The sequence below is a fragment of the Oncorhynchus nerka genome, linkage group LG11, assembly GCF_034236695.1.
Source record: "Oncorhynchus nerka isolate Pitt River linkage group LG11, Oner_Uvic_2.0, whole genome shotgun sequence".
Taxonomy (NCBI): Eukaryota; Metazoa; Chordata; class Actinopteri; order Salmoniformes; family Salmonidae; genus Oncorhynchus; species Oncorhynchus nerka.
Window position 1 is genome coordinate 23,220,783 of NC_088406.1, and position 19,361 is coordinate 23,240,143.

General features: G+C 44.0%; 1 protein-coding gene across 1 annotated transcript; it reads right to left on the minus strand.

Moving 5' to 3' along the window:
- Positions 1–1,601: 1,601 nt before the first annotated feature.
- LOC115136611 (integral membrane protein 2C-like) lies at positions 1,602–14,848 on the minus strand. The gene is made up of 6 exons (XM_029672170.2): positions 14,624–14,848; positions 12,522–12,668; positions 12,019–12,207; positions 11,802–11,912; positions 6,247–6,394; positions 1,602–2,910 (listed from the first exon to the last, which is right to left on the minus strand). Exons 1-6 carry the CDS (start codon positions 14,717–14,719, stop codon positions 2,819–2,821), a joined length of 783 nt encoding a protein of 260 aa, XP_029528030.2. The 5' UTR covers positions 14,720–14,848; the 3' UTR covers positions 1,602–2,818.
- Positions 14,849–19,361: the final 4,513 nt, after the last annotated feature.

Sequence of the window (19,361 nt, forward strand, 5' to 3'; positions counted from 1 at the left end):
GTCTGTAACAGTTTGGGTCCAGGGTGTCTCCCCCTTTGAAGAGGGGGATGACTGCGGCAGCTTTCCAATCCTTGGGGATCTCAGACGATATGAAAGAGGTTGAACAGGCTGGTAATAGGGGTTGCGACAATGGCGGCGGATAGTTTCAGAAATAGAGGGTCCAGATTGTCAAGCCCAGCTGATTTATACGGGTCCAGGTTTTGCAGCTCTTTCAGAACATCTGCTATCTGGATTTGGGTAAAGGAGAACCTGGAGAGGCTTGGGCGAGGAGCTGCGGGGGGCCGGAGCTGTTGGCCGAGGTAGGAGTAGCCAGGCGGAAGGCATGGCCAGCCGTTGAGAAATGCTTGTTGAAGTTTTCGATAATCATGGATTTGTCGGTGGTGACCGTGTTCCCTAGCCAAAGTGCAGTGGGCAGCTGGGAGGAGGTGCTCTTGTTCTCCATGGACTTCACAGTGTCCCAGAACTTTTTGGAGTTGGAGCTACAGGATGCAAACCTCTGCCTTAAGAAGCTGGCCTTAGCTTTCCTGACTGACTGCGTGTATTGGTTCCTGACTTCCCTGAACAGTTGCATATCGCGGGGACTGTTCGATGCTATTGCAGTCCGCCACAGGATGTTTTTGTGCTGGTCGAGGGCAGTCAGGTCTGGAGTGAACCAAGGGCTGTATCTGTTCTTAGTTCTGCATTTTTTGAACGGAGCATGCTTATCTAAAATGGTGAGGAAGTTACTCTTAAAGAATGACCAGGCATCCTCAACTGACGGGATGAGGTCAATGTCCTTCCAGGATACCCGGGCCAGGTCGATTAGAAAGGCCTGCTCACAGAAGTGTTTTAGGGAGCGTTTGACAGTGATGAGGGGTGGTCGTTTGACTGCGGCACCGTAGCAGATACAGGCAATGAGGCAGTGGTCGCTGAGATCCTGGTTGAAGACAGCGGAGGTGTATTTGGAGGGCGTCTATGAGGGTGCCCTTGCTTACAGAGTTAGGGTTGTACCTGGTGGGTTCCTTGATGATTTGTGTGAGATTGAACCCTCAACCATCAGAAAAGGTATCTGCGAAAAGCCCCTATCTTACAAAAGACAATGCCTTTGGGCCTAAGAAAACTCTAATCAAGCAATGTATGTTGACTGGATATAGGCTATGTGAAATATGTGGTCTAAAAGGCTCTACATCTTGTGCTGCCCTAAGGGGAGTGACATGTAGAAGTTAGCTGGGACCTACTAAGATCTCCTTTTCCTCATGTCCTCTTTTTCCATGTATAAAAACTAGGTCACACAGCTCAATTAACTGTCTGAAAATAACATACTTTCCCACTATGCCCAAACAGGTCAGTGTATGAGATTTGTTTACACTTCACCTTACTAAAAGACACCTCATATCATACCACAGCTGTCCACTTAAACCTACATACTGTAGGACAGTCTTGTTTCACATTTTCACCCACTGACACTTAAGGATATGATCCGTTACCTCCAGACAATGAAACAAGGCTGGTGGCACATACACAGAACCAAAGAGAACCGGGACAGCGAAATGTCCCAATGATGCCCACAATATAGTAACAACTATCACTTATTTAGAAAGAACAAAGGACAGAAGCCCCCGGGTGTTTAACTATTTTATTCACAGATAAGACTTCACCCGCAGACTAAATATACAGACCAGTCTAAGGTATAGATTAACAGATATAAGCTCCCTTACAGCAGTCAATACTTTAGTCCAGTCTCTGACTCTGGACCAAGGCTTTAAACATGCTCTTATAAAAGATTCTAACAGCGCAGTTTTTCCTTACAGAGAAAACACACATGCAGAGGGGAAAATCAAGACAGAATTCTACGAGAATGACTCACAGAAGCATCGATAAAGAGTGCAAATGAAGTGGGAGAGGCTCAACCTCCCCAGAAAGAAAGACCAAATAATGAAGAGGTGATAAGAGGGGCATTAAAATGGAGGAAGCAACTTTCTTTGATGCTTTCATATGGAAAAAGGGGGAGCAACTTTCTTTTATGCTTTCACAGGGGCAAGGGCAGCTTGGATAGAAATAATCTGGTATAATATTACATATAACTGCACACAGTAAGTGAAGAGCAAGTATGTCATGTACATGATTCTAGACTTTACTTACAATGCAGGTGCAAACATGCAAAGACTAATAATGGCTAATTTGTCTACCTCACTTTGTAGGGACACTGGTCCTTAAACTGGCATTCACATAAAAAAAAAACTTTAGTCTGGTAGGGTGACTGAGCTAAAGAAGACAGACCAGGTGAAAGAGAGAAGCAAGAGGGGTGCAGTGACAGAAACACTGAGACAAAGATCAAGAGAAAGCGATGCTGCACAACATTAGGTCGGGTGTTTGCTGAGGAACAGGATTTCTTGCCTTAGCACAGGGTCCTATTACAAAACTAACAGGGACAAGCAGTAATTTCAAGAGCAGGGAAATCAATTACACTCACATTGACAACACATGGAAATGGTTGTCTTCCCAGACAACCGAGGCGTCAAACAGTTCTCTTAAATCGACCCCCCCATCATAATAGGCTTAGGGGTTCTGCTACATGAAACTATTTAATCCAAGGTAAATCACAGAGAAAAACATGTATTATTGCAGCCAGGAAACACAAGGAAAACATCACTACTGACAATTACAAAAATTAAGTGTTTATTTTATTTTAAAGAGACAGTAAAACGTATCAACAAAGGAACAAAACCATAGTTAAAGTGCAGCTGAAACGTAATTCAAAATATCTACACAGGGATGCGCTACAGTGGCTAGAGAAGTGGCTGTGCCTTAGGGTGTCGTGCCCGACATTCATGACAGTTTACGCTCCATCACAGATGACCGTCTCAACCACAAACGTGTTCTCAAAGTGGCGGATGCGATGGCAGTTCGCCGCTTCCCGTTTGTTGATGCCTACAAGTCAGACATTGAAAGACTTTTATTAGACAAGAGAATACAGTGGCGTGCGAAAGTATTCACCCCCTTGGCATTTTTCCTATTTTGTTGACTTAACCTGGAATTCAAATGTATTTTTGGGGGGTTTGTATCATTTGATTTACACAACATGCCTACCACTTTGAAGACGCAACATTTTTTTTATTGTGAAACAAGAAATAACACAAAAAAACTAAACATGCGCGTGCATAACTATTCACTAAAGGTCAACCGATTAATCGGATTGGCCGATTAATTAGGGCCGATTTCAGTTTTTTTTTTTTTTTTTACACCTTTATTTAACTAGGCAAGTCAGTTAAGAACACATTCTTATTTTCAATGACGGCCTGGGAGAGGTGGGTTAACTGCCTTGTTCAGGGGCAGAACGACAGATTTGTACCTTGTTAGCTCGGGGATTCAATCTTGCAACCTTACAGTTAACTAGTCCAACGCTCTAACCACCTGCCTCTCATTGCACTCCACGTGGAGCCTGCCTGTTACGCGAATGCAGTAAGCCAAGGTAAGCTGCTTGCTAGCATTATACTTATAAAAAACAATCAATCAATCACTAGTTAACTACACACGGTTGATGAGATTACAAGTTTATCTAGCGTGTCCTGCGTTGCATATAATCTATGCGGTGCGTATTCGCGAAAAAGGACTGTCCTTGCTCCAATGTCTACCTAACCATAAACATAAATGCCTTTCTTAAAATCAATACACAGAAGTATATATTTTTAAACCTGCATATTTAGTTAAAATAAATCCAGGTTAGCAGGCAATATTAACCAGGTGAAATTGTGTCACTTCTCGAGTTCCTTGCACGCAGAGTCATTGTATATGCAACAGTTTGGGCCACCTAATTTCCCAGACTTTTACATTATTATGACATAACATTGAAGGTTGTGCAATGTAACAGCAATATTTAGACTTATGGATGCCGCCCGTTAGATAAAATACATGAAAGGTTCCATATTTCACTGAAAGAATAAACGTCTTGTTTTCGAGATTATAGTTTCCGGATTCGACCATATTAATGACCTCGTATTTCTGTGTGTTATTATGTTCTAATTAAGTCTTCGATTTGATAGAGCAGTCTGACTGAGCGATGGTAGGCACCAGCAGGCTCGTAAGCATTCATTCAAACAGCACTTTCGTGCGTTTTGCCAGCAGCTCTTTGCTGTGCTTCAAGCATTGCACTGTTTACGACTTCAAGCCCATCAACTCCCAAGATTAGGCTTGTGTAACCGATGTGAAATGGCTAGCTAGTTAGTGGGGTGAGCGCTAATAGCGTTGCAAACGTCATTCGCTCTGAGACTTGGAGTAGTTATTCTCCTTGCTCTGCATGGGTTACGCTGCTTCGAGGGTGGCTGTTGTCGATGTGTTCCTGGTTCGAGCCCAAGTAGGGGCGAGGAGAGAGACGGAAGCTATACTGTTACACTGGCAATACTAAAGTGCCTATAAGAACATCCAATAGTCAAAAAGGTACTGCATATGAAATACAAATGGTAGAGAGAGAAATAGTCCTATAATTCCTATAACTACAACCTAAAACTTCTTACCTGGGAATATTGAAGACTCATGTTAAAAGGAACCACCAGCTTTCATATGTTCTCATGTTCTGAGCAAGGAACTTAAACGTTAGCTTTCTTATATGGCACATATTGCACTTTTACTTTCTTCTCCAACACTTTGTTTTTGCATTATTTAAATTATTTGTGGCTAAATAGATTTTATTGATGTATTATATTAAGTTAAAATAAGTTCATTCAGTATTGTAGTAATTGTCATTATTACTATTTTTATTTTTTAATGTAAAAAAAAAACGACATCGGCTTTTTTTGGTCCACCAATAATCGGTATGGGTGTTGAAAAATCATAAATCGGCCGACCTACTATTCACCAACCAAGTCAAAACTTTGTAGAGGCACCTTTTGCAGCAATTACAGCTGCAAGTCTCTTGGGGTGTCTCTATAAGCTTGGCACATCTAGCCACTGGAATTTGTGCCCATTCTTCAAGGCAAAACTGCTCCATCTCCTTCAAGTTGGTGTACAGCAATCCAAGTCATATCACAGACTCTCAATTGGATTGAAGTCTGGGCTTTGACTAGGCCATTCCAATACATTTAAATGTTTCCCCTTAAACCACTCGAGTGTTGCTTTAGCAGTATGCTTTGGGTCATTGTCATGCTGGAAGGTGAACCGCCGACCCAGCCTCAAAGACTGAAACAGGTTTCCCTCAAGAATTTCCCTGTATTTAGCACCATTCATCATTCCTTCAATTCTGACCAGTTTCCCAGTCCCTGCCGATGAAAAACATCCCCACAGCATGATGCTGCCACCAATATGCTTCACTGTGGGGATGGTGTTCTCATGGTGATGAGGTGTTGGATTTGCGCCAGACATAGGGTTTTCCTTGATGGTCAAAAAGCTCAATTTTAGTCTCATCTGACCAGAGATCCTTCTTCCATATGTTTGGGGAGTCTCCCACATGCCTCTTGGCGAACACCAAACATGGTTGCTTCTTTTTTTCTTTAAGCAATTACTTTTTTTTATGCCTACTCTTCCCTTCCTTAAAGCCAAACTCTGTGGAGTGTATGGCTTAAAGTGGTCCTATGGACAGATTCTCCAATCTCCACCATGGAGCCCTTGGGGTTATCTTTTGTCTCTTTGTTGCCTCTCTGATTAATTCCCTCCTTGCCTGGTCTGTGAGATTTGGTGGGCGGCCGTCTTGGCAGGTTTGTTGTGTTGCCATATTCTTCATTTTTTTATTTAAAGGATTTAAAAGGTGCTATGTGGGATGTTCAAAGTGTCTGATATTGTTTTATAACTCAACCCTGATCTGTACGTCTCCACAACTTTGTCCCTGACCTGTATGGAGAGCTCCTTGGTCTTCATGGTGGCGCTTGCTTGGTGGTGACCCTTGCTTAGCGGTGTTGCAGACTCTGGGTCCGTTTGGAACAGGTGTATATATACTGAGATCATGTGACACTTAGATGGCACACAGGGGGACTTTAACTAATTATGTGACTTTTGAAGGTAATTGGTTGCACCAGATCTTGTTTAGGATCTTACATGTTTTTAAACAAGTATTTTGTATTTTTTTCACTTCACCAATTTGGCCTATTTTGTGTATGTCCATTACATGAAATCTAAATAAAAATCAATTTAAATTTGTAATACAACAAAATAGGAAAAATGCCAAGGGGGATGAATACTTTTGCAAGGCACTGTAGGTGGACCATTCAGACCCTGAGCGACTCCCACAACCCTATACAAGGCTCTGAACCTCCCCATCACCTCTCCCCAACCTACGTCTGCGGGCGTGGCGCTTCAGGCGGTATGTGTCCTTGCCGTTACACAGGCGGTAGATGAAGGGCCCCAGCTGGCGCATGTTATGAACCTTCCCCGTCACAACCATCTCCTCCTGGATAATGTAGGTCTGGGGAAGGTACGTCCCCTTCTAAAAGACAGAGAGAGGGAGGTAGACAGGGTTAGAATTCAGAAAGAGAAAAAGAGAAGGGACAGGAGAGAGAAAGAACCCAGACTTCATCGTCATCCTACAACAAACATGGTATAGAGGAAATGGACCCACTGGTTGCCCCCTAGGTTACAGAGAGTTGGTAGTCCCACCCACCAAACTACCAGGTGTGAAACAGGGAAGAGACTAAGTAAAATTAGTAAAAACAGGAACATTTTTCATCTGGCTAGAAATGAATCTCAACAGAGAAACATTTCATTGTGTGTGCTACCTATATCCCCCCAATAGATACCCCATACTTTAATGAAGACATGTTTGCCCATCCTAGAGGGGGAGATAAACCATTTCCAGGCCCAGGGACATGTACTAGTCTGTGGTAACCTAAATGACAGAACTGGACAAGAACCTGACACCCTCAACACACAGGGGGACAAACACCTACCTGGAGGTGACAGCATTCCCTCCCAAATATGCCCCCCTACACACAACTATGACAAAACAGGTCACAACTCCTGTCATCTCTGTCACACGCTGGGTCTGTACATAGTCAATGGTAGGCTTCAAGGAGACTCCTATGGTAGGTACACAGATAGCTCATCCCTTGGCAGTAGTACTGTAAATTACTTTATCACTGACCTCAACCCAATCTCTCAGAGCATTCACAGTCAGCCCACTGACACCTCTACCAGATCAGTCTACTGAACAGAGCAATACTCAATCATGAGGCATCAAAGCCAAAGGAACTGCACAATATTAAGAAATGCTATAGATGGAAGGAAAGTGGTATAGAAACCTACTAAAAAACAACGAATTCAATCACTTTCAGACAACTTCCTGGACAAAACATTTCACTGTAATAGTGAAGGTGTAAACTTACCAGTAGAAAACCTAAACAGTATATTTGACCTCTCAGCTTTCCTATCAAATCTAACAATTTCAAGAGGACAGCCTAAGAACATTAACAACAATGACAAATATTTTATGAACAATGTATAAACCTAAGAATGAAATTCAGAAACCTATCCAACCAAAAACAGAGACCCAGAAAACCTGAGCCTACGCCTTCACTATGGTGAATTACTAAAACAATATAGAAATACACAACGGAAAAAGAAGGAACAGCACGTCAGAAATCAGCTAAATGTAACTGAAGAATCTATAGACCGTTCCAACTTCCCCAGTAGTGGTTACACTTAACAAACACGAAAAGTTATCTATCCAAAACAGAGATGGATAAACCACTACTCCAATCTTTTTTCAAATCAAATTTTTATGTCACATGCGTTGAATACAACAGGTATAGATAGACCTTCCCAGAGCAGTGTGCTTTTCTAGTTAAAGCTAGCTAATATTGTACCTGGTTGGTTAGCTCCCAGCACGGTGGCATTGTTGGCACTTTGTTCATTGTTGTTTAACTAGCTAACATTAACTGTCTGGGTCGTTAGCTAACGTTATGTGTGTGATCTCAAACAAATGTGCGCAAAAGCAACATTCAAACGAGGCTACAAAGAAAACTAATGGGGCGGTAGCGACTGTGTTGACGTCGAAATCAGGGGTGTGAACTAGGTTTCTATTCAAGAGTTGATCGATATGGTAATGGCTCTATAGTATTGGAGAAAAGTTGAAAAAAACGGACCCTCCGTTACATCTTGACGTGTCATGTCGTAACGTACAGCACGCATAGAGCAACTATTTCTGTCTTACAATCTCTCTCCACCAGGTGTAGCACTTCTATCATCCTTTAAAAACAAGAAATGGACAGTGACGGGGGTACGGGGGGGTACCTAGTCATTTTTTTCATCATCTTTGCATGCGATCATCATTCTCAAAGCCGCTGTTAACTTCTAAGGTCACTTTAGCACCGCCCTAAAAACCCAATTCAAATTCGACACAAACCTTCAAATAGGTATGTAATATCTTTATATAAACTCTTTATAGTGTTTTATTTACATTTTAGAGGCGATAAGGTGATAAGTTGGACAGATCGAGTGAAAAAAAGCAATTTTCCCACACAACATCTCGCCTTCTCACTATCACACATTAGTTTTGCTTCCCCACCTGCCATTTTTAAAAAGACCCGACGGGCTCATTGTCTGCTTGAATTATGCAGAAACGGGCAGCGTTTAGGTCATGTAATTGATTCTGTTGGAAAGGGGAGAAATTGTGCTTTACAATGGTATTGACATTACAGTTGATCTGGAAGTATTACGCTTTTGGGGCGCTAAAATAAAGGGCAATTGTACGGACCAAGGCGATGTACGAGTTTACGTTATATGTCTTAAGCTAATGTTAGTTGGTTGGCTAACTAGCAGACATTATTATTAATTTCCCAAAGTTGTTTGCTTTCCAAGTTAGAGCCTAATGTTAGCTAGCTAGCATTGCACCTGGTTGGTTAGCTCCCATCAATGTGGCATTGTTGGCACTTTGTTCATTGTCGTTTAACTAGCTATCATTAGCTAGCTGGCTGGCTCGTTAGCTAACGTTACGTGACGCGTGTACAACACCCGTTGAATATGGCCGGTGTCAGTAAATGTCTGCTAAAAAGCATAATTAAACTTGCCAGCAGAGCTGGTTAGGCTGTTTTCATGTTATCCAGAGGTAAACAAATCATCGGCCAGAGCATCAAGTGTGCGCTCCGAGATGGGTGGGGCTAAAGCTAAAGAGGGTGTGAACGATGCTGAATGGGTTTAGACAAAGAAGAGCTCTTCACTAGATACCAAAACATTCAAAGGCCATTTTCTCAAAAGTGAGTTACAAAAGCAGAATTACTTTCCCATTGTTCCTCAAATGCAGTCTATGATATACTATTTTGTAGATCTGAGTCTCTACTTTTATCCAATGTAGGAAACACCATTTCACATTTTGCTACATAAGACCGAATCCAGGTGGTGAGTCACATATATACAGTGCCTTCGGAAAGTATTCAGAACCCTTGATGTTTTCCCCATTTTGTTACAGCCTTGTTCAAACATTGCTTTGAAAAAAGTGCCATCATTCTACACACAATACACCATAATGACAAAGCAAACAGGTTTTTAGAAATGTTTGCTTATTTAAAAAAATTAAAACTGAAATATCACATTTACATAAGCATCGAGTCTTCTTGGGTATGAGTTTCTCCCATTCTTCTCTGCAGATCCTCTCAAGCACTGTCAGGTGGATAGTGTCGCTGCACTCCAGAAATGTTCGAACGGGTTCAAGTCTGGGCTCTGGCTGGGCCAATCAAGGACATTCAGAGACTTGTCCCGAAGCCACTTCTGCTTTGTCTTGTCAGTGTGCTTAGGGTTGTTGTCCTGTTAGAAGGTGAACCTGCTACCACCATCATGCCATAGGGATGGTGCCAGGTTTCCTCTAGACATGACGCTCGGCATTCAGGTCAAAGAGGTCAATATTGGTTTCATCCGACCACAGAATCTTGTTTCTCGTGGTCAGAGAGTCCTTTAGGTGCCTTTTGGCAAACTCCAAGCGGGTTGTCATGTGCCTTTTACTGAAGAGTGGCTTCAGTCTGGCCACTCTACCATAAAGGCCTGATTTGTGGAGTGCTGCAGAGATGGGAGAACCTTCCAGAAGGACAACCATCTCCACAAAGTAACTGCAGAGCTCTGTCAGAGTGACCATCGGGTTCTTGGTCACCTCCCTGACCAAGGCCCTTCTCCCCAGATTGTTCAGTTTGGCCAGACAGAGTCTTGGTGGTTCCAAACTTCTAATTAAGAATGATGGAGGCCACTGTGTTCTTGGAGACCTTCAATGCTGCAAAAATGTTTTGGTACCCTTCCCCAGATCCTCGGCACAATCCTGTCTCGGAGCACTACAGACAATTCCTTCAACCTCATGGCTTGGTTTTTGCTCTGACATGCACTGTCAACTGTGGGACCTTACAACAAAAGAAAATCAACTTTTCACATTGTCATTATGGAGCATTTTAGAATAAGGCTGTAACGTAACAAAATGTTGAAAAAGTCAAGGGGTCTGAATACTTTCCGAAGGCACTGTATATCAACGAATTGGCGAGGCCACTAGAACAGTCTGCAGCCCCCGGCCTCACCCTACTAGAATCTGAAGTCAAATGTCTACTGTTTGCTGATGATCTGGTACTTCTGTCCAACTCAGGAGGGCCTACAGCAGCAACTAGATCTTCTGCACAGATTCTGTCAGACCTGGGCCTGACAGTAAATCTCAGTAAGACAAAAAATTGTGTTCCAAAAAAGGTCCAGTTCATAGGACCACAAATTCAAATTCCATCTAGACACTGTTGCCATAGAGCACACAAAAAAACTACACACCTCTACCTACCTCACCACAGGTAACTTCCACAAAGCTGTGAATGATCTGAGAGACAAGGCCAGAAGGGCCCTCAAAAGGAGCATACAATTCGACATACCAAGTAGGATCTGACTAAAAATACTTGATTCAGTTATAGAACCCATTGCCCTTTATGGTTGTGAGGTCTGGGGTCCGCTCACCAACAAAGAATTCACAAAATGAGAGCAGAATACCTGACCACTGTGACTGACCCAAAATAAGGAAAGCTTTGACTATGTACAGACTCAGTGAGCATAGCCTTGCTATTGAGAAAGGCAGCCAAAGGCAGACCTGGCTCTCAAGTGAAGACAGGCTATGTGCACACTGCCCACAAAATGAGGTGGAAACTGAGCTGCACTTCCTAACCTCCTGCCAAATGTATGACCATAGAGACACATATTTCCCTCAGATTACACAGATCCACAAAGAATTTGAAAACAAATCCAATTTTGATCGATTCCACAGTGTGCCATTACAACAGCAAGATGTGTGACCTGTTGCCACAAGAAAAGCGCAACCAGTGAAGAACACAATTGTAAATACAACCCATATTTATGTTTATTTATTTTCCCTTTTCTACTTTAACTATTTGCACATCATTACAACACTGTATATAGACTATGACAATTGAAATGTATCTACGCCTTTGGATCTTCAGTGAGTGTAATGTTTACTGTTACTTTTTTATTGTTCATTTCACTTGTTTATCATCTATTTCACTTACTGTGGCAATGTGAACATATGTTTCTCTTGCCAATAAAGCCCTGTGAATTTAATTGAGAGGGACAGAGGGGGAGAGAGAGGGACAGAAGGAAGAGAGAACATAATAGGTTGTGGAATATGAGAGATGGTATCCCAGACAGACACAGAGACAAAGAGAGAGAGAAAGAGAGAGGGACAGAAGGAAGAGAGAACATAATAGGTTGTGGAATATGAGAGATGGTATCCCAGACAGACACAGAGACAGAGAGAAAGAGAGAGGGACAGAAGGAAGAGAGAACATAATAGGTTGTGGAATATGAGAGATGGTATCTCAGACAGAGACAGAGACAGAAAGAGAAAGAGAGAGAGAGAGGACTTATGTTACCTTAACATTGACCAGCAGTTCCCAGAGGTTCCGTGGGGGCATGACGATGGTGGTATTGAGCTCGATGACATAGCATTTGTCCAAAGCGATGTCATGGTAGGCTGTCAGTCCCTGGTGACAGAGAAAACGAATAAAAAAATGTCAAAAACATGGCTGATTGACTCTCCATCCTACAAGAGGCGTGTGTATGCGTGTGCGTGTGCTCGGTCCTCCTCACCCTGTGAAAGTCGTGGATGATGTCAGCAGGGTCACTTCCTCCAAAATGGGGCACAGGCACGCTGATCTGCTCATAGTTGTCTTCCAGGTAGATGCCCACGTTCTCCTCCAGCTCCTGTCTGCCTCTCAGAGGGGCGTACACAGAGTCCTCATAACGAACCCTGCAGTGGAACAGACTCTCCTCTGGGATCTAGGTCAAGGCCCAGGGGAACCGTTAGCAAGGCTATCACTAACTATCATCTTCATTATCACAGTCTCTACTATTATTAAATGTTTCATGATCCCCGACTGGGATAGAAAGACCAACGTGCTGATAACCAAATGGAAAACTCTGATCTCCAATGTAGATCATAACAACAACACCATCAGAGGCAGTTACACCAGGAAGCACATTTACAAATCCCACATCAAAAGATAGGACAATAGAGGATAGGCCTAAGTGGTATCATCAGTGTTGTCTCATACTGTCACTGTACTGAGACACTGTATGTAGATGCTAGGTACCTGGGGTATGAAGTAGTAGCGATAGACATAGATGGAGGCCAACACCAGGCCAGACATGAAGACCACCAGGCCAGAGGTCAGGCAACATAGGCCGTTCAGAGGAGACCTCTGGGAGCGCAGAGGCAGAACCAGCTCCTCATCATCCTCCTGAGAGGGAGACACACAGGGTCACATACATGAATACACACACATCACACCAGGCTAGTGTCCTGTCCAGGGTGTGTACTTCTACATCAAGCTGCCTCACACTATGAACAAACTCAGACAAAGCTTTCTTGCCCAAGGCTTACTTACTTAATCATCACCCCCCTAGGTAAAAAGGATACTCACAGCTAGTGTTTCACAGATATTCTATGGTCACATCAAGACAGGGCAGACTAAGTCAGGTTGGGTTAGGAGTATTATGTTTCTGCTCTTAGATAGAAAGATGACTACAAAAGTGAATCCTGAAACCTGCAGCTATAGTTGCGGTAGGTGGAATAAATCTGCATGTTTTAGCAGGGAAACAGCAACATGGGTGGCAGAGAGAGGGATGACAGAGTGGTTAGTAATGTGGCACCACCCCTAGTCTCTCACCCCATCTGCCCCTGTCACACGCTCCCCCGGTGTGTTGGCAGCGTGTCACGGGTTGGCTTTCTACCGTATATGTGCAACTACGTGGGTGGATAGGTACATTTATCCTGGAGGATGAGCTCTGAGCGTAGGAGACAAAAAAGCAAGTTATTCTTAGCTGGTACTTGGAGTGAAATTCTCCTGACATTGCTATTGCCTGCATATGAAAACAGCTCACATACTATCAAACCAAAAACCTTGGTGTTATGACAACCTGTGTTGAAGGATAAACTAGGAGATAAAATGCACAAGGACGAAGGGATAGACTACACATCATTTTCACTGTCTGTGTGTGGGTGTCTGTGCGTATGTATGTGTCTGTGCTCCCCACAGAGGCAGATAGCTACCAGTGTTCTCCTTTCCTACTGATTGAGATAGGAGGGCCTTACATGGACTGAGAACATGACAATGAGAACATGACAATGGTCTGTCTACATTTCCAACAAACGCTATAGAAGATAATGGCCAATAGGCAACTGCCAACTTCCCCTTGAGATAAAAACAGGCAGACATACACCCTAATTGGTTTAGATGAATCCTTCTAACCTTTGATAAAATACACGTCTAAGGCTTTAGTTGTAGCTCATTACCTTCTGCAAGTGGCTGACTAAAAGCAAAGCATATTTCATTGGATTTGAAACTGCAGCATGCTGGGGAGCGAATCTTTCCTAGAACCACTGCATCACAGAGCGAATCTTTCCTAGAACCACTGCATCACAGAGCGAATCTTTCCTAGAACCACTGCATCACAGAGCGAATCTTTCCTAGAACCACTGCATCACAGAGCGAATCTTTCCTAGAACCACTGCATCACAAGTTGAGAACTGTAGCCTCCTGATGGCACAGTGATGCTGCTTATGAAATATGAACTTGCATGGCAAGCAGTATTAACCTCCATCTGCCATTTTGTCTGCTGCCTGTGTTTGGTAAACATGCTTTTCTTGTAATCCATTCACATTTGCCAAGAGATAATTCTTCATAATCCACAGCAAACATTATAGGTTTATGCTTAAAGCAAAAGTAATAACTTGATACTCCTTGGTTTAGGTTCTTACAGCTAATAATTTATCGTTCAATTCTCATAGCCTAACGTTTGCCTAAATAACTGATGTTGATAAAGCTAATTTGTCTAAGAACATCCACTTAACTATGTTCAATAGTAATGTTAGCAGTGCCCCTTTGTTCATTCAATCGGCTATTTGGCAAAGTGCCGACATTTCCACAAATAGCTTGTTAGCCGCACAGCATCGTTTTATTTCCTGCCAAATGGCAATGGCTGCTCTGACCTCAAAATAATGTTCTAAAGCACCTGCTGCGTTCTTCAGTGTGCTGGTAAATTTCAAGTAAAATGCCCCGCAGACGCTTGACGAACCCACCGCGCGCGACTAAATAATTATTGGAGGTAGCGCCAGTTAGCTGTTTTATCGAAGGGCAATGCACACAAAGCGATATCATGTTTCAACCAGAACGAAAATGCATCACTAACTTACCATCGGATGGGTTATGAGAATTTCGGTCTTTTCGCCATCATTCTCCTCCTTCTCGACTTTCTGACCCGCGACGGACAGGAAAGTGATCTTGACCATTGCTGTTCCTGTCAAAGACTAATCGGGCGGGTTTCGTTTTCTCTAGCTACGGTAGCTAGATCCCCTACTCGTATGTGAGCCTTAACTGTTGTTACTGACACAATGTATCTGGTTGTCTTGTTCTTCTTCGATGGGTTTTCACGGCGGTTGGAGTTGAATGTGCATTACCGCCACTAGCTGGATGGTTTATTGAATAAGAAATAAAACAATTAACATTTCGGGAATGGGGTGAAACGAAATCATACAAAATAAAACACGTCACACTTCTTCAATCACAGTCCACTCCAAAATACATCCCTACACATACTCAGGGGCCTGTGCTGTAGATATATTCACCGAAAGGGTTTCTTCAACCGCCTTGGCTGTGAAATCACAAAAAGTGATTACAGGGTATCTTTTCGAATCCTAACTTCATGATTTTTTATTTATTTATAACCTTCATTTAACTAGGAAAGTCAGTTAAGAACAAATTCTTACTTGCAATGACAGCTAACCCGGACGATGCTGGGCCAATTGTGCGCTGCCCTATGGGACTCGAGTTGTGATACAGCCTGGAATTGAACCAGGGTCTGTAGTGATGCCTCTAGCCCCAAATGCAGTGCCTTAGACCGCTGTGCCACTCTGGAGCTCAAAAAGGAGAGACTCTTCATCAAAGAACAGTAGCATGGATGAAGTGAACTTATTTTCTCGGGCCACCATACAGGTCAGTCGATGTCGACGTGCACCAACCACTCCATCAATGTCTTAAATTATATCCTCTGCCTTTATTTCTCACGCCACCCCAGAAATAACCCCTTTTTGGCAAATCTGACCATAATTCTATACTCTTGATTCCTGCTTACAAACAAAAACTAAAGCAGGAAGTACCAGTAAGGGCATTCCGAGTAGCGCAGTGGTCTAAGGCACTAGGAGGGGTGCGTCACTTGAGTGGGTTGAGTCACTTACGTGGTCTTCCTGTCTGGGTAGGCGTCCCCCCTTGGGTTGTGCTGTGGTGGAGATCTTTGTGGGCTATACTCAGCCTTGTCTCAGGATGGTAAGTTGGTGGTTGAAGATATCCCTCTAGTGGTGTGGGGGCTGTGCTTTGGCAAAGTGGGTGGGGTTATATCCTGCCTGTTTGGTCCTGTCCGGGGGTATCATCGGATGGGGCCACAGTGTCTCCTGACCCCTCCTGTCTCAGCCTCCAGTATTTATGCTGCAGTAGTTTGTGTCGGGTGCTATTTCTCCTGTCTTATCCGGTGTCCTGTGTGAATTTAAGTAAGCTCTCTCTAATTCTCTCTTGCTTTCTTTCTCTCGCTCAGAGGACCTGAGCCCTAGGACCATGCCTCAGGACTACCTGTCATGATGACTCCTTGCTGTCCCCAGTCCACCTGGCCGTGCTGCTGCTCCAGTTTAAACTGTTCTGCCTGCGGCTATGGAACCCTGACCTGTTCACCGGACGTGCTACCTGTCCCAGACCTGCTGTTTTCAACTCTCTAGAGACAGCAGGAGCGGTATAGATACTCCTAATGATCGGCTATGAAAAGCCAACTGACATTTACTCCTGAGATGCTGACTTGCTGCACCCTCGACAACTATTGTGATTATTATTATTTGACCATGCTGGACATTTATGAACATTTGAACATCTTGGCCATGTTCTGTTACAATCTCCACCCGGCACAGCCAGAAGAGGACTGGCCACCCCTCATAGCCTGGTTCCTCTCTAGGTTTCTTCCTAGGTTTAGTCCTTTTTAGGAGTTTTTCCTTGCCACCGTGCTTCTACACCTGCATTGCTTGCTGTTTGGGGATTTGGGCTGGGTTTCTGTACAGCACTTTCAGCTGATGTAAGAAGGGCTATATAAATACATTTGAAACAGGCAAAAAATCAAAACAGGACTAAGATTGAATCCTACTACACCGGCCCTGACGCTTGTCAGGGCTTGCAAACTATTACGGACTACAAAGGGAAACCCAGCCGCGAGCTGCCCAGTGACGCGAGTGTACCAGATGAGCTAAATGCTTTCTATGTTCGCTTTGCGGCAACACTGAAGCAGGCATGAGAGCACCAGCTCTTCCGGACGACTGTGTGATCATGCTCTCCGTAGCCGATGTGAGCAAGAACTTTAAACAGGTCAACATTCACAAGGCCAGATGGATTACCAGGGCGTGTACTCAGAGCCTGCACGAACCAACTGGCAGTTGTCCTCACTCACATTTTAAACCTCTCCCTGGCCGAGTCTGTAATACCCACGTTTCAAGCAGACCACCATGGTCCCTGTGCCCAAGAATGTTAAGGTAACCTGCCTAAATGACTACCACCCCGTAGCGCTCACGTCTGTAGCCATGAAGTGCTTTGAAAGGCTGGTCATGGCTCACATCAACACCATCATCCCTGAAACCCCAGAACCACTCCAAACCACCGCCCCAACAGATCCACAGACGATGCAATCTCTATTGCACTCCACACTGACCTTTCTCACCCGGACAAAATGAGCACCTACGTATGTGAGAATGCTGTTCATTGACTACAGCTCAGCGTTCAACACCATAATGCCCTCAAAGCTCATCACTAAACTAAGGACCCTGGGACTAAACACCTCCCTCTGCAGCTGGATCCTGGACTTCCTGACAGGCCACCCCAAGGTGGTAAGGGTAGGGAACGACGCATCCGCCATGCTGATCCTCAACACAGGGGCCCCTCAGGGTTGCGTGCTCAGTCCCCTTCTTTGCTCCCTGTTCACTCATGATTGCATGGCCAGGCACGACACAAATTTAAAAAAATTGTATTAGTCACATTCGCCGAATACAACGGGTACAACAGTAGACCTGACAGTGAAATGCTTACTTACAGTACTCCAACACCATCATCAAGTTTGCCGATGACACAACAGTGGTAGGCCTGATCAGCGACAACAATGAGACAGCCTATAGGGAGGAGATCAGAGACCATGCCGGGTGGTGCCAGGACAACAACCTCTCCCTCAACATGATAAAGACAAAGGAGAGGATTGTGGACTTCAGGAAAAGGACCGAGCATGCCCCCATTTTCATCGATGGGGCTGTAGTGGAACAGCTTGAGAGCTTCAAGTTCCTTGGTGTCCACATCAACAAACTATCATGGTCCAAACACACTAAGACAGTCGTGAAGAGGGCACAACAAAGCCTATTCCCCCTCTAGAGACTGAAAAGATTTGGCACCATCACTGTATGGTATGGCAACTACTCGGCCTCCGACCTCAAGGCATACAGAGGGTAGTGCGTACGGCCCAGTACATCACTGGGGCCAAGCTTCCAAGCCATCCAGGACCTCTATACCAGGCAGTGTCAGAGAAAGGCCCTAAAAATTGTCAAAGACTCCAGCCACCCTAGTCATAGACTGTTCTCCCTGCTACCGCACGGCAAGCGGTACCGGAGTGTCAAGTCTAGGTCCAAAAGGCTTCGTAACAGCTTCTATCCCCAAGCCATAAGACTCCTGAACAGCTAATCAAAGGGCTACCCAGACCCCTCTTTTGTGCTGCTGCTACTCTCTGTTTATAATGTATGCATAGTCACTTTAACTCTACCTGCATGTACATATTACCTCCATTACCTCGACTAACCGGTGCCCTCTGTATAGAGCCTCGCTTGTTATTTTACTGCTGCTGTTTAATTATGTTACTTTTATTTTACATTTTCAATGTTTTCTTTATCTATTTTTTTACTGAACACTTTTTTCCTTTTTTCTTAAAGCTGCATTGTTGGTTAAGGGCTTGTAAGTAACCATTTCACTCTAAGGTCTACACCTGTTGGTTAAGGGCTTGTAAGTAACCATTTCACTCTAAGGTCTACACCTGTTGGTTAAGGGCTTGTAAGTAACCATTTCACTCTAAGGTCTACACCTGTTGGTTAAGGGCTTGTAAGTAACCATTTCACTCTAAGGTCTACACCTGTTGGTTAAGGGCTTGTAGTAAGCATTTCACTCTAAGGTCTACACCTGTTGGTTAAGGGCTTGTAAGTAACCATTTCACTCTAAGGTCTACACCTGTTGGTTAAGGGCTTGTAGTAAGCATTTCACTCTAAGGTCTACACCTGTTGGTTAAGGGCTTGTAGTAAGCATTTCACTCTAAGGTCTACACCTGTTGGTTAAGGGCTTGTAGTAAGCATTTCACTCTAAGGTCTACACCTGTTGTATTTGGCACATGTGTCAGATAAAATTCGATTTGATTTGATCATGACCTGGTGCTGTGGTTAGAGTGTTGGGCCAGTAACCGAAAGGTTGCTGGATCGAATTCCCGAGCTGACAAGGTAAAAATCTGTCGCTCTGCCCCTGAGCAAGGCAGTTAACCCACTGTTCCCCGGGTGCCAAAGACGTGGATGTCGATTAAGGCAGCCCCCCACACCTCTCTGATTCAGAGGGGTTGGGTTAAATGCAGAAGACACATTTAGGATGAAGGCATTCTGTTGTAGAACTGACTAGGTATTCACCCTTTCCCCCTATATCCACAGCCTATTAACCAGGCTGCCCCCTGCACCTCTCTGATTCAGAGGGGTTGGGTTAAATGCAGAAGACACATATAGGATGAAGGCATTCTGTTGTAGAACTGACTAGGTATTCACCCTTTCCCCCTATATCCACAGCCTATTAACCAGGCTGCCCCCTGCACCTCTCTGATTCAGAGGGGTT